This window comes from Lissotriton helveticus, chromosome 11 (assembly GCF_964261635.1).
Source record: "Lissotriton helveticus chromosome 11, aLisHel1.1, whole genome shotgun sequence".
Taxonomy (NCBI): domain Eukaryota; kingdom Metazoa; phylum Chordata; class Amphibia; order Caudata; family Salamandridae; genus Lissotriton; species Lissotriton helveticus.
Genome location: NC_136072.1, coordinates 708,105,007 through 708,120,464, shown reverse-complemented (window position 1 = coordinate 708,120,464; position 15,458 = coordinate 708,105,007). Strand labels below are relative to the sequence as shown.

Sequence of the window (15,458 nt, the reverse complement as noted above, 5' to 3'; positions counted from 1 at the left end):
CTTTGCATGTCAGTGATATTTATCACTAATGCCATGCAAAGTGGGCGTGCCAAGATGTTAGCGACTGGAAACAGTCTCTAACATCGCTATCTCCTATTACCAACTTTTGGAGATATTCGCGCTAAACGCGAATATCTCCAAAAGCTAACACCTGCCCTGAGCAGTTCTTAGCCATGTTATCCAATGGGAGGTGGATAACATAGCTAAGAGCATTAGCTCGGTAATGCATGAATATCGCTGACTTTTCAGCGATATTCATGCATTGCGGTCGTTTTTTATCGCATTTGCGATAAACCTTGGTAATACCAACGTTTATTTGCGATAAAAATCGCCGCAGCTCAGCGGTAATTTTTGTCTCTAACCAAGCAATAGCGATAATGATCGCTATTGCTTGGTAATATGCCCCCTAGTGTTGGTGACCGGTCGGGCATACAACTCTCTGCATTGGTGGAATCCACACAACCTTTGCAAGGGCCGACCGTTCCAGGAGCCTGTTCCACAGATCATCCTAACGACGGACGCTTCTCTCCAGGGTTGGGGAGCTCATGTACTCCACTACACAGTGCAGGGACTATGGACAACGCAGCAAAAGAAGATGCACATCAACCACCTAGAGCTGATGGCAATCTTCATGGCAATGAAGGCATTCAAGGTACATCTGTGCAACAAAGTCGTGTTGATCCGGACGGACAACATGACAGCCATGTACTACATTCAAAAATAAGGAGGTACGCACTCTCCACAGTTGTCTCATCTGGCTCAGAGCATGTGGAAGTGGGCCATTCAGAGGAACATCTTCCTCATGGCAAAACAATCAGATTTCGGATCTGCTCAGCAGGTACAGCCACCAAATGCACGAGTGGGAGATACACCCATCAGTACTCCACCCGTACTTCCAGCAGTGGGGTCATCCAGAGATAGGCCTGTTCGCCACAAGGGAAAACGCCAAATGCCAAAGCTTTGCCGCCAAGTTCCCGCACCCACAGTCGCAGGGCAATGCGATATGGATGAACTGGTCAGGCAGATTTGCGTACGCTTTCCCCCAGCACCTCTGATACCACTGGTGGCACGAAAGCTAAAGCAACACTCGATGACGCTCATCCTGGTTGCTCCAACGTGGGCCCGCCAACCTTGGTACACCACGTTTCTGGAACTTTCCGTGGTACCGCATCAAAGGCTGCACCTCACACCCAGACTTTTGACGCAGAGCCATGGCGACATTCAGCACCCAGATCCGCAACAGCTCAACCTGGCGATCTGGCTCCTGAGGTCTTAGAGTTTGGCTACCACAACTTGCCTCATGACTGCATGGATATCATACGGGAGGCAAGAAAGCCCACCACCAGAGCATGCTAAATGGAAGCGGTTTGTCATTTATTGCGTGAACCACGACATTGACCCGCTTGACGCGTCCACGCACAACATCATTTGTTATCTGTTGCATCTTTACAAATGCAATCTGGCATATGCTTCCATTCGAATACACTTATCCGCCATAGCGGCTTATCTCCAAAACAGGCAGCATCTCTCCCTTTTCCGAGTGCCTGCCATTAAAGCTTTTCTAGAGGGGCTCAAACGAGTCATTCCTCCCAGGACCCCACCTGCTCCTGAATGGAATCTTAATGTGGTACTCACCCGACTGATGGGTCCACCTTTTGAGCCTCTACATTCATGCGAAATCCAGTTCTTAACATGGAAAGTGGCTTTCCTGATAGCCATTACGTCACTGCGACGTGTTAGTGAGCTCCAGGCGCTCACTGTACAAGAGCCATTCATACAAATTCACTCCAACCGGGTGGTGCTGCGCACTAACCCTACATTTCTTCCAAAGGTGGTTTCACAGTTCCATGTCAATCAGACTATTGAACTGCCTGTGTTCTTCAAAAATCCTGAGACAGTGGCTGAAAGAATGCTCCACACTCTTGACGTCAAACGGGCTTTGATGTACTACATTGATAGGACCAAAGATTTTAGGAAGACGAAACAACTCTTTGTTGCCTTTTCTACACAACACAAGGGCAACCCCATTTCCAAAGCAGGTATAGCCAGGTGGATCGTTAAGTGTATTCAAATTTGCTATCAAAAGGCTAAGCGCACTTTAACGATCCCCTCAAGAGCCCACTCCACCCTTAAGTTGGGGGCCTCCATGGCTTTCCTTGGAAATATCCCTTTAGAAGACATTTGTAGAGCAGCCACATGGTCTACCCCACACACATTTACGAAACACTACTGTGTAGATGTGCTCTCCAAGCAGCAAGCAGCTGTAGGGCAGGCTGTTCTAAAGACACTCTTTCAAACGTCTGCAGCTGGCACAGGCAGCCGCCGCTAATGGAGGGACTGCTATATATTCTATGCTATAGATATGAATTCAGCAGCCCACATGCCTCAAACTGAATATGCTACTTACCAGAATGCATCTGTTCTTGGCATGTAGGGATGCTGACATTCATATCGCCCACCCTCCTCCCCGGCGCCTGTAGCGGCTGCAGAATTTACACTTACTCTTAGCATGGCCATCGCTCACACTGTTACACTCCATCTTCGCCACAATGGCTAAAAACAATCTGGGGATGGAGTTGATGCCCATGCGCACTGTAGTCCAGGGGAGGAGCCACCTATCTTGTGATACTTCGAAGACTCTTCCAGGACAACAATGTGCAATCATCCGGACCCAACACTAGGCTGCGATCTATGCTATAGATATGAATGTCAGCAGACCTACATGCCAAGAACAGATGCATACTGGTAAGTAGCATATTCAGTACTGTAGTTTGAAAGATTTAATAGATATGCCTTCCCATGTAATGCGCTAAACATAACACCTTGCCTATGGCTCTATCTAGCAAAACACATACTCCAATAACAATCCTAGCAGCATGTTCCAAATCTGTCTTCTACTGTGTATCCATGTACCATCAAGGCCTCAGCCAGGCCCCAGCCAGGACTATTTAGGGGATCATTGTGTAAAGAACACCTACACTGGACATAAAGAACACCTTGTTCAATATTCACCAGCATCCATTACCTGCTTGATGGCTAATAGCAACAAAATAATAAATCAAGATTGAGGTCAATTTGACTCCTATTCATCAACTTCCACCCCAATCAAACAAACATTGGAGCAACTTTGATTAACCAACACACTTTCCCCATCAATCCCAGGTACCTTGAAAAGCAAATAGCTCCTTAGAACCACAGAGACAACTTTTATAGTGCCTATCAGGTAATGCTAATTAGAAGGGTGTGAAAACAATCACTCAAAAACCAACCCCACTTATCAAACTCTAGGCAAAACCCCACCTGCCTTTTGGCTTTAATGCGGGCCAGAAAAATCATCTGTACTCAGCCTTCAAAGGCTAAACAGCCTATGATGACAAGCTCCACCTACTTTGATGCCTTTTGATCACCCTATGGACCGCTATGCATGAACTGCTAGGGCATATATCTTTACAGTAACCACTCATCCAGGCCCTTTTCCCTACCTTAGACATTTCTATTAACATCATCTAGGCTAGTTTCTTGAATCCACCTTCAGTATTTCAGAATGAAATGCTCACAGTTGAAAATTCGCAAATACGAAGACAGGTCCGAACTATTAGGTACCCCTTGCTTCAGGAATTGGGTTCTCTGAAGTGGAATTAGGAGGACGATTCAGCACCTTTGCTCTTTTATCCTTTATCCTTTATTCATCTCTATTTCGGCCATATAGCCATAAAAGATATACAACAACAGTAAAACATGTGCAACCATGATAAAATCCACAACAAAAACAAAACAGCACATGCTATACACTATAAAATCGTTCCTGTAGGTTAAAACTACCAGAGTTACATATTTAAAAAAAAAAAAAAAAAAAAAAAAAGAGAAGAAGTTTGGGATTAACTCAGGGCCTGAGATTTCAAAATGCGAGTGCGGGTATGCCAGACATTGGTGAGGAATTTTGCCATTGCAAATACGGTTAAACTCGAACCATCGGTTTTCAGGATTCTATACATTGGCAGGTACTCCCTACAACCAAAGTTCTTGATAAGTGGTAGGAGCCAGTACTTCCTAGCTTTCGTATAGGATGGACAAAACAGGGCCACATGTAAATCACTCTCCTCCACATAGGAGCATGCCGGACACTGCTTAGAAGAGGACGGGGTTGTCCAGGAACTGGTGAAAGATCGGAAGGGCAATGTTCCATATCTCCATTGGAGAAACAGTTTCCTGGCCAACACGGGGGACATGGCGTCCAAAACCCTTTCCAGCCTATATGAGTCCTTGCTCAACATGAATGCAGATGTTAATGATCCCTCCCGCTGGCCATCCATGGCAGATGATAATTTCTGGTCGTGATAGACCTTGGCCAAAGTTCTGCGTGGGATGTTTAATGAAGCATTTGCAGGGTCAGACCAGAGATCAGGGAGCCCCAGTGTTGTGCATGATTGTTGAATGTATTTTACCCAGGGGATTTGTGAAGCTTTAGGATGAATTAGAAGCTCACTCAATTCCGCCCTATAGGCAGATAGATCTTCACTACTCCACAGTCTTCGCCAGAAGACTATGGGTCTGAGACCTATTTCATCAGCTATTCTCAGTCCCAGATCCAGCCTCAGAGGGAGGAGCGGGGTACTGGCCGGAAGGGCAACTATCTGTCTAATGAAATTATTCTCAGTTGCCGACAGACTGCGAGTTGGTGTGTCCCCACAATTCCGCCCCATACATAGTGGCGCCCCTAGCCTGTGCTTTATAAATCTGTATGAGCGGTCCCAGAGGCCGATATGTCGAACTCTTCATCAACCGCACGATGCCCCCAGTGGTCTGCACTAATTTGAGGTTAGCTCTAGTCTGATGTGGCCCCCATGACATGGTCTCATTCAGGGTTACGTAGGAGAACGGGTTGCACACCGTTTATTTGAGACCATATTTGCTGTAACTTTTTCAACCTATTTTGTGAATGGCGTGCTCACTGATTCGTGCCAAGCCCACACAGCACGTGTACAACATAAACACAAAAAATGGTGGGGTATTACTTTAACCCCACCGCAGCGGCGACAGCCTCATTTTTAGAAATGCCAATGCTTCCATTATTTTCTATTAATCCTTTTTCTCATTTCATGATTAATTCCTTATATTTTATGCTGCGCAATCGTTTTACTTTTAGTCATCTTTTTTAAAATTCCTCATGAAATGAGAAAAAGGATTAATAGAAAATAATGGAAGCATTGGCATTTCTAAAAATGAGGCTGTCGCCGCTGCGGTGGGGTTAAAGTAATACCCCACCATTTTTTGTGCTCATTCAGGGTTACACCTAAATATTCAAAGGTGGAGACTCTCTCTAACCTTGACGCTCCCAATAGTGGGTTCGGTCGCAATTTCTGGCTAGGATTCAAGGCCATAAATTTAGTTTTTTTGGCGTTAATTTCTAGACCCCTATCTGTACAGAAGGCCACAAAAGAGTCAAGAATCCGCTGAATCCCCATTGGGGTTTTGGACAGGAGCAGGGTGTCGTCTGCAAACATAATTGCAGGCACCCTGCTGCCGTTCAATTTTGGGGCATCGTATTTTCAGTACCATTCAGGTGGGCGATTACCCCGTTGACAAAGAGGCAGAACAGGGTCGGTGCAAGCACACAGCCCTGCCTAACCCCCCTGTCAACGGGGAATCTATCCGTCAATGCCCCTGACTTTCCACACCTCACTCGGGCATAATTATTGTGGTGTAATCTCTGTAAGATTAATAAAATGTCCGCGGGTACACCCATCTCTGAGAGGACGCTCCAAAGTTTACCTCTGGGCACCAAGTCGAAGGCGGCCCTCAAATCCACAAATATTGTGTATAAGCTGCCGCCATCGAATATCGCTGCCCTCCAATAGATCATATTTAATCTAAAAACCTGGTCCACTGTTGAAACCCCCTTTCTGAATCCTGCCTGATAGGGGCTAAGGACTCCTGTTTCTTCCTCCCACTCCTGCAGTCGGTTCAGCAGTACCCTGCCGAGCAACTTCTGAGGCACATCAATTAGGCTGATTGGCCTATAGTTGGCTGGGAGCAGGGGCGAGCCCTTCTTATATATGGGGACCACCTCTGCCCCCAGCCAAGTACCTCCATGCCGCTCAAAACTCCGTTAAACAGAACAGCAAGATAGGGGGCCCATACGTCGGGTTCCTGCTTAAACAAGTCCCCAGGTAGGCCGTCCAATCCCGGCGCCTTGCCCGATGTCAGGCCTGCTATTGCTGCCCTAACCTCTCCCACTGTTATCGGTTCCCCCTCGTATACTGCCTGGTCACCCCCAACATCATTCGGGGTTTCTCCCAACTCAGAGCTATAAAGGGATTGGAAGTGAATCTGCCATACCCCTGGAGCGATGTTAGGCTCAATAGCTGAGTGGAGATTCCCCGACCCCCCATTCACTACTCTCCAGAACATCCTGTGGTCTCCTTTCACAAGGGAATTATTTATCTCCTCCCATTGGTTCTCCTCCCATTCTGTTTTAGCATGGACCAGGAGTGTTTTATATACCCGTCTACTTTCTCTTACCTTCTCTCCTCCTTGACCCTCCTTGATATTTTTAAGGAGTTCTTCCTTTGCCTTTTTACAGGCTTTGTTGTACCAAGAGGATTTTTGTACCTCCCCCCTCTTCGAGTTTTGTGCATTGCTAAATAGGATTGGGGCGGCACCCTTTATGAGGTCCTCGTGTGCCTGATGTAGTTTGCCAAGTGCCTCTTTACTGCCCACCCCACAGTCTAATTCTCCTACTCTCTCTAGGATAGGGATTACTCCTGCATACAACTTCGGAAGCTTCTCCCGACTAGAGGCTATGTTTTCCCACCTGATTCTCCTTCTGTTGTTAGCCAGTAGAAGTTCAGGTTTGTTTCCCTCATTCATAGTTGCAAGGGTTGGAAGGCCAGGGTGGATAAGATCAAGTTCTAAAGCATTGTGATCACTATCTGACCTCTCAATCACCCTAAAATCCTTGATGGTGGGCCAATTCACTATCTGGACCTTTTGCTCTTTTACTATCGTGACAGATTTTGGTTTGCTGGGCAAGTTACTTCCTAGTAGGACATCTGAATTAACCGTGTTCTTGCTTATGGTTTCATCAGAGGAGCAAGCAAAGGTTCAAGCTGCCGAGCGGGAGATGAAGCTGAAGGAAGAGATGCATGCAGCAGCCCAGCAAAAGTTGGAGGCCCAGCAGAAAAGCCACGAGGAACATGTCAAGCAGCTTACACAGAAGATGGAGGAGGATAGGCTGAAAATGATAGAGGACAACGAGAGGGTGATGAGTCAAAAGCTCAAGGTAAATTTCAAAGCAGTTGTATTTACCATTAAACATTTTCATTGTACAATATGTAATATCCATATTTTGTAACATAAATGTTTTACAGCAATATACATTTTACTTGTAATCCTAGTTCCCAATCATGGGTACCTTTGTTAAATGCATAAATAACAAAGTAATATTTGAGGACTGCTCCTTCTGAGACCATGCCGCTTAAATAGCATATGCCCCTTACCGGATAAGTACATCCTCCATGATTGTCTGGTTGAGGAGTCAGCAGCCCTCTACAGGATTTCCTGACAACATAGGGGCATATTATCAAAGAAGAGCGATAAACATCGCTAAGCTCACTCAGCGTGTTTCTGTTTATCGCCGTCTATCGCTGAATTACCTCGCCGTGTTAGCGGCGCATTATCAACGCTTTGCGAACAGGTAATTTAATTCCAGCGATAGACAGTGAGAAACAGAAATCCAGCGTTGATTATGGAGATGCTTGCTGATAGGGCAGTGTGGTCGTAACATGGCGATCCACCTCCCATTATCAGCATAGCTAAGTAAAAGAGAAAGCAGACGTTAACTTCATGAGATAACTGCGGTTAGCATGGTTTGTTTTATCACTCGGGCCGCATTGTTAATAGTGCGAAGTTGTGTTTGCCACGTTAATCATGCAGACATTGTAAGGAACGCCTACTTTGCATGTCATTAGCGATAATAATCGCTGACATGCAAAATGGAGAAAAAACGGCTAATAAAGCAAGGAAACACGCGTTAGAGTGTCCTTGATAATAGTGCGATATTTAAATCGCCGCTAAAACGGCGAAAATAGGCTTGATAATATGTCCCATAGTTCCTTCTGGTGTCATATTGGAGCGACTGGAGATCTAAAGAGGAAATGGCTAGTTTTATACCCAATGCACTGGCTTCTGACTATACTGTTCCTTGAGACATTCCTGCAGAGGTCTCATACACAAATGTATCCTGTGTACAATGCAAATGCAAGAAACTGGGGATGCACGACGATAATAAATCAGTCATGCAGAAGGGGAGCACCTACTTTAAAAAAAAGTAAATTCTGATGGATAAATACATCTCTGCTTCTGAAGGATACACTTTTACAATCTTGAAATGATTTGGTCCCGTTTACTGAATTCCCAGCAATGGGGATAAGGGTTGACGGATGAGAATATTATGCAGAAATGTATTGTAATTTATTGTGCATTCTAATTCTTTTGTTGCTTTTTTATAAAAGGGGAATGCCAGTATCAGGTTGCCTTGTTGGAGGACCTGACACACCTAATAAAATAGCCAAGTTCATCATTTTATGGAATTTCATCTGGTTGGGCTTGGCTCTAGTAGAGATGGGGAGAAAGTTCCAGACTTTCTTAGATGTATATGGAGCCCTACATGCTGCAGGATCTTAGCGATGCCTTGAAATTATTCTCTTGCTATCTGTTATGAACTGGAATTCAGGCGGATTGCATGCCAAAATATTGACCTGCAACCAGTGCATAATTTGTAAAAAAACAAAAACATTTTGTGACTTTTTCTGGAGGCCACTGCAGCTTGCACCACCCATTGCCCCTGCCAGCATGCGCTGCCACTGATAGTACCAACACAACTACCAAAATTACACTCTTACAATTCAGACTATTCTAGGCCCCCAAAGATATAAGAATGACTTGTGTGGCAGTTATTTGTAATGTGTAATGTATATTGAAGTATTAAACAACTGCTCTTGTGCTCATCTCTAAATAAGACAGTTCTGCTTTGTGGCACACTGCCATAAGAGCCGATGTTGACAATTAAGTGCTGGTGCCGAGCCCTGGAAACCACTGGCTCAAATTAAGCCGTCCTGCAACTATGTAGAATCCAAATTAATGTCTTGCACAATATTATCAAGATAAGCATTCCTTAGGAAGAATAGATTTACTGTCTAATGCCTCATCAAATTATCTTGACAGTATTGTGCAAGTCAAAACTTTAGAGATATTGCTGCATGTCGATATTATGAGTTGATTGTTTGGTACCACATATTTTAGAAGATAGTCACAGAAGTAAGGATACATCGACTTTCTAATGCACCGTGCTTTCTGAATATTCCTCATATTTTAGTATCTGCAGGTGTCAGAATAGATCCAGAACATTTTCTACAAATAGTCTTTGAAGTGCTAGGTGGCATTCTTCCATTGACTGTGACATTAATCTTCGTAGGTCCTATCCTCTCCCCAGTCATTCATTATTTTTTTTCGGTGCTCTTCAGACACTAGAATTGGATCCTCCTCCCCTCATTTCCCTAATCCCTCCGGGTCACACAGAATGAGCAAAGGCTTTCTCAACATTTGGACTTCAAAATGGCTAAGCTGTTTGCAGCAAGACCTAAAAATACAATATTGCTGGCAGTACCGGACCTCAGAAAGTATTAATGGGCAACGAAGCTGGTCAACATTAATGGATGGGTATTCTCCTCCACAGAGGACCCAGCATATCAGGTGGATCGTATGGCTTTGGGGAGGGGCAGCTATCTTGTAGTCCTGTATACGAAGTGGAGGGGCACTTCCACTCTCCCAACTCATATGCAGACAGTGGTTGCTCTATGGCGGAAGGCAACTAAGAGGACAGGGTGGGAAGGTAAACTCATGGAACAGACCCCACTATGGGAAGGTGATTTTCTGTTGGAAACCATGCGCCTGAGAGGCCTCCGTGGCTGGAGCAAAATTGGTATAGATCTCCTGGGTTACGTCTGAAAAAAAAAGGAGGATGATAGACTTTGCCACCATGACGTCGGAATATCAGATGGGAGAGGGGGAATATTTCCGCTATCTACAGGTCAGACATGCAATACACTGTCATCTGAAGGATGGGGAAAGATTTCTAGAATATGCCCCGTTGGAAGACAGGCTTCTGCTTGATCCAATGATTGATAAAGCCATCTCACTCTCATACACAAAACTAATAAACAACACGCCAGATTTCCTGGGACCATTACGAGAGGCCTGGGAATCAGACGTGGGCCTCCTCGAGGATGACAACTGAGCAGAGGCCCTATAGAGAGCCCCAGAGAAATAGTGGTAAGGGCACAGTTTCGTCTTGTCCCGCTTCGAATTCTTCATTGTTCATATGTCCCTAGGACAGTGCAGCATCGTATTGGCTATTGTGGGTCTGACAAGAGCATGCAGGGATGTAACAAGACCGGGACATTCTTCCATATCCTGTGGGAGTTTCCTCTGATACAAAGGTACTGGAAGAAGGTCGCACAGGTCATGTCTGAGGTGGTGGGTTCCACGGTCCCGGTGGACGCTAGGTGGCATATCCCTGGAGTGACTGGCGAGGTAGTATGGCCTAAATAGGCTACAATCTGGCTCGCATTGGCGTGCATAGTGGCAAAACAAAACATAGCCACACTATGGGGGGCTAGTGAGGTTCCTTCGGTGGGGGGCTGGAAAAAAGATTTCGATTGGTGTCAAAGGGCAGAACATACTGTGTACTAGAGTAGAGGGTGCCCGCGGAAGTGGGAAAAGATTTGGGGGGCCTGGATGGCGTACCGGGGGGATTTATTGACCTATTGAGGGGCATCACCTACCAACGTGCGGGGGGGGCTCTTGAGAAAACGGGGATCGCCTTGGGGACATTAGAGAACTAAGGGAATTGTACATTATGAATAATGCTATGTAACTGTATTTGTTGACCCACGGCGGAGTATCTTGTCTCATTGAAAGGAAAGCATTTGTTTTTGTTTTGTTTTGTTTTAATAAAAATATGTTTTAAAAAAAATACAATCTTGACACACGATCTAGTGAATGAGACAACACAATTGATGAGGAGGAGCTTATTTATCTCTCCATCCTCTGGCTGAAATGTCGTTTCACAGATGATCCAGCTATCTTTGATTATGCCTAGCCAGGGACGTGCACAAGCATTCATACTGACTAGCGGTTTGACCTTCTTGTGGATACTAACAACTTGATTTTTAGTGCAATCAGAGAGCTTGAAAGTTCTTGATACAATTGACTTGGGGAGCCATTATGAAAGTGCAAGCCTATGAATGGGTCATGATGCTCAAATCTACAACAATTTATGTCATGGCTGCAGTGAATGAAAGGCTTGTGCATGTGACTCTCAACTATACGCTGGGTTTCAAGGGACAATTCACCCAAGAGCAAGATCCACCCTTATCTGAATAATCCTATGGAAGTAGGGTGGAACTGGCCAGTACATTTTAAATATATCACTGCCCAGACTAGGGGGTTTCATATATGCATGGCCCAGTAGAAAGACACGAACCCTTTACACAAATTTCAGCATCACACTCCTATTCCAGAGAATGGTATGACGACCTCCGTTTTCTTCCTCCATCTACTGTCCTTCCAGCATTTCTTTTAGAAACCTAGGAGAAAGTTCCAATGATTCATAGAAAGCCATCCATTTGACCTCAAAGATAAAGCTTGATACCACGAAAGTCCTGTCAATACAGCCGGAAATTCAATTCCTAGGGTGTGTCTTCCAGCATTTTATTGAGAGAATGTTAATGCACAAATTAGTTGTAATCAGGATCATGAATGCACAGCGATTTCACAATCACTCCCCAGGCAGAGTTGGGCGTTAACATCCAGCCTTGGTAGTCTTTTCGTACTCCAGACCGACCCAAGAATACGAACTATAGGTATTTGCTTCATGCCCAATAATCACAGTTTCAGTTTGTATGCTGGGAGCAGTCCAGAATAAACTCTGGTGAGGCCAATTTCAAGGTTACAGATTTGCATCTTCCTGGTCCACTTGCAACGCTCTCTCTGTAGTTTATAGACCCTTGTAAAGTAGATGAAGGAACCTGTTGGGGATAAGGGGTATATCATTGGGGGTAGGGGATTCTGGGCCTCAACTGTGGTGGTTAAGATAGTTTGTCCCTTGTGTCATGGGGTTCATCATACTATGACTGTGAAAAGTGGGCCACTGTCGACTTTACTTGCCTCTCAAGGTAGCAGGACCAAGCAGTCTCAAGCTTCTCAAGAAGAAAGTGTGGGGTGCTTGAGCTCAGTGCAGCCTGTGTGTGCAGTTTAAGCTGCCATTTCGTTCTGGCAAAAGAAACTTTTGCCAGATCTAAACGTTCCTCTTTAATATATATGTCAATCCTAGCGTAGGCTCTAAATAGCCAGTAGGGGAGGGTGCATTGTATCTAAAAATTTGGATATATGCATTTAAATTGTATATGTCTTAGTAGTGAAAAACTCCTGAATTCGTTTATCACTTCTGTGTAAAATGGTTCTCACTAAAAAGGTAGGACTGCGTATTAAGACAACAGAATTTCAAAATGTAGGGACTGAGTCCATCTCCACAATCAGAGACTGTCCTCCCAATTCCTAGCTAGCTCACAGTGCCTCACCCGAACCCATAATCTTCCTGGGGTGGCAGATGATTTTGGCAACCTCGAACATGATACTCTGATCCCCAAGGGAATCATGGTAACAAGTTTAAATACTTTATTCGACAACTTTGTCATAAAAGCATGTATCCCTAAGCTAAACAGAATAAATACTACGCTAAATTTTTAAGAACAACTTAAAATACATATTAAATTTTATACTTTGTTGGCGAATAACTCGGTAAAATTGTACATGTTAAAAATCAAGTCACAGCACAGAGAACTTAGAGGGATGGATTATCATTGTAGATAATTAATTACAGTTTTAAAGTGCGCGTGCGAATTATCCAGGCCCACCCCATGTATTTGGCTACAGCAATTGCAAGATTGGGGGCACAGTTTGATTTTAAAATTCTTAACGCTTCTGTATATTTCCTTGTCCCCAAATTCCTGCAAGCCGGCTTCAACCATCTACTTCTTGGGGCAGCATATAGTGGGCAAACAAACAAAAAGTGTGGGATATCCTCTACATGTGCTTTACAGTAGGAGCAAGTATTTACATTATCGGAAGACCATTTGGCCGTAAAAGCATTAAGGGGTAAAGAGCCAATTCTGAACTGGAAGTACAGTTTCCTGTCTAGGGGGTTAGCAATCAAATCCCAGTACTGTTCTAATTTTGGTGTAGTTTTAAATTCCAGAAACTGGGATGTCAACACGGATGGTTGATTGGAAATCAGTACAGTATTGTTTATCATATCCCAATACATTTTCTTCAATAAAATCTTAGATGGGAAAACATGTGGGTCTACTGCAGTCCACAGGTGCTCAAGGTGCAATTTTTGGAGTAATTTCCTTACTTCCTTGAGCCAAAATACTTTATGGAACCTATCAGAATTAACCACATCCAGAAGAGCAGCTGCATAGTGACTCAGTTCAGGGGTAGTTCTTACACGCCTCCAATAAAGGAGGGGACGTAGTCTGACCGTGTCCTCAATCTTTTTCCTCCCAAGATCAAATTGAAGTGGGGTCGAGGGGGTGCTCTGGGGAACACCAATTATTCGGCGAAGAAATTTATTTTCTGCAACTACTAATGAATTCAAATTAGTGAAGCCCCATAGTTCTGATCCATAAAGGCAGGCGCCCAACACTTTCATGCTGTAAATCTCCATTATTGGCTGGATAGGTCTTGTAAATGAAGATTTGTGTTTTTGGGCTACTGCCCCTGTCAGCTGGTTAAACTTTAGCAGCACAGAGTCCATGTGGGATTTCCAGTTCATGTTGGCATTTAAGGAGATGCCTAGGTAGGTAAAAGCATTAACTTCCTCCAGTGAGGACCCATTGTAATTCATTTACCCCTTGAATTTCTTTGCGGGATTCAGGTTCATAAATTTAGTCTTTGATGTATTTATCTCCAAGACCCGGAACCGGCAGAAGTCACCAAAAGCGTTTATTGTCTTTTGTAATCCGCTAGGGGTCCGCGAGACCAGCAAGGTGTCATCTGCAAACATTAGCACTGGAACTCGCTCCCCATCTAGTAATGGGGCATCTGTCGGAGATTGCTTCAAAAAATCAACTATGCCATTAATATAAAGGGAAAATAAAGTGGGGGCCAGGACGCAACCCTGCCTCACTCCTCTGTCCACAGGGAAAGGTTCTGTGACATCTCCCTGTGCACCCCATCTAATCCGGGCATAGTTGTTCTCGTGCAACCTTACAAGCAAAGTCAGTAGTTCGGGGCTTATTCCGAGATCCCGCAAGACAATCCATAACTTTTGTCGGGGGACTAAGTCAAACGCAGACTTCAGGTCAACGAAAACAGCAAATAGTGGACCATTTGGCAAGGTTACATTTTTCCAGTACATAGTTAAAAAATGGAATACCTGATCGACAGAGCTGGTTAAAGGGCGGAAACCAGCGTTGTACGGGGAAAGGATATCCTTATCATCTATCCAGGCTTGCATTTTGTTTTGTACCATCCTGCCCATCAGTTTTTGTGCACAGTCGATAAGGCTAATGGGCCTATAGTTGCTTGGTAAAGCCTTGTCCCCTTTTTTATAAACAGGTATTATTTCTGCTCCTTTCCATGTTGCTGGAATCTTTGCTCCTTGTGCAATGGCATTACCAAGCCATGCAAAGTATTTGCACCAATTAGCTCTGTCCGATAAGAACGCATCCGCCGGTATTCCATCAATTCCTGGCGCCCTTCCTCTGGTTACTCCATCCATTGCCTCATTCACATCTTTCAGTGTAAATAGTTCGTGGGTATAAAATACCCTTACTGGAAGGGGTTCAATATGTGATACGAAATTGTCTGCATATTGTGGTTTGAAAAATCCACCCAAGCCTCCTTAGCTACATGATTTTTCGGACAATCAGCTACTCCCCCAGAACCCCACTTTAAAATGGCCCAGAACTCTTTCTGATGTTTATCGGCACATGCATTCTTCAGGTCTACCCATATGTTCTCATCCCACAATTTTTTTGCCTTACTTTGTGTTTTCCTGTATTCATCTCTGGCCTTTAAAAGTCCTATTTTAGATCTCAGCGCTAGACTAAGATTTTGTCGCGCTAATCTGCAGGAATGGTCGTACCATCCCCTCTTTATTGGTAGTCTAGCTCCCTTCCTCTGCTTAGTTTCTTTAAAAAATAGCTTCTGTATATTAGCAAAGAACTTTGGCTGTGACTCTTCAATCAATTGTTTAAAATTTGTTTAATTAATAAAGGTCTGTAGTCTGGATACCTCTTCAGCAACTATCCCCTCTAGGGCCTGCATATCCCCAGGTTTGTCTACCAAAGTTGTCCATTTGACGTGTCGGAGATTATTAGATGTAACAACGT

The 15,458-nt window shown here is 44.4% G+C and overlaps 1 protein-coding gene across 1 annotated transcript in view; it reads left to right on the top strand.

The window, feature by feature from the left end:
• LOC144791798 (guanylate-binding protein 1-like) overlaps positions 1–15,458 on the top strand; it is a 246,677-nt gene that overhangs the window by 213,578 nt on the left and 17,641 nt on the right. Inside the window, exon 10 of the mRNA XM_078666568.1 lies at positions 7,089–7,282. Within this exon, the coding sequence (XP_078522694.1) occupies positions 7,089–7,282 (194 nt within the window). The remainder of the gene's footprint in view (positions 1–7,088; positions 7,283–15,458) is intronic.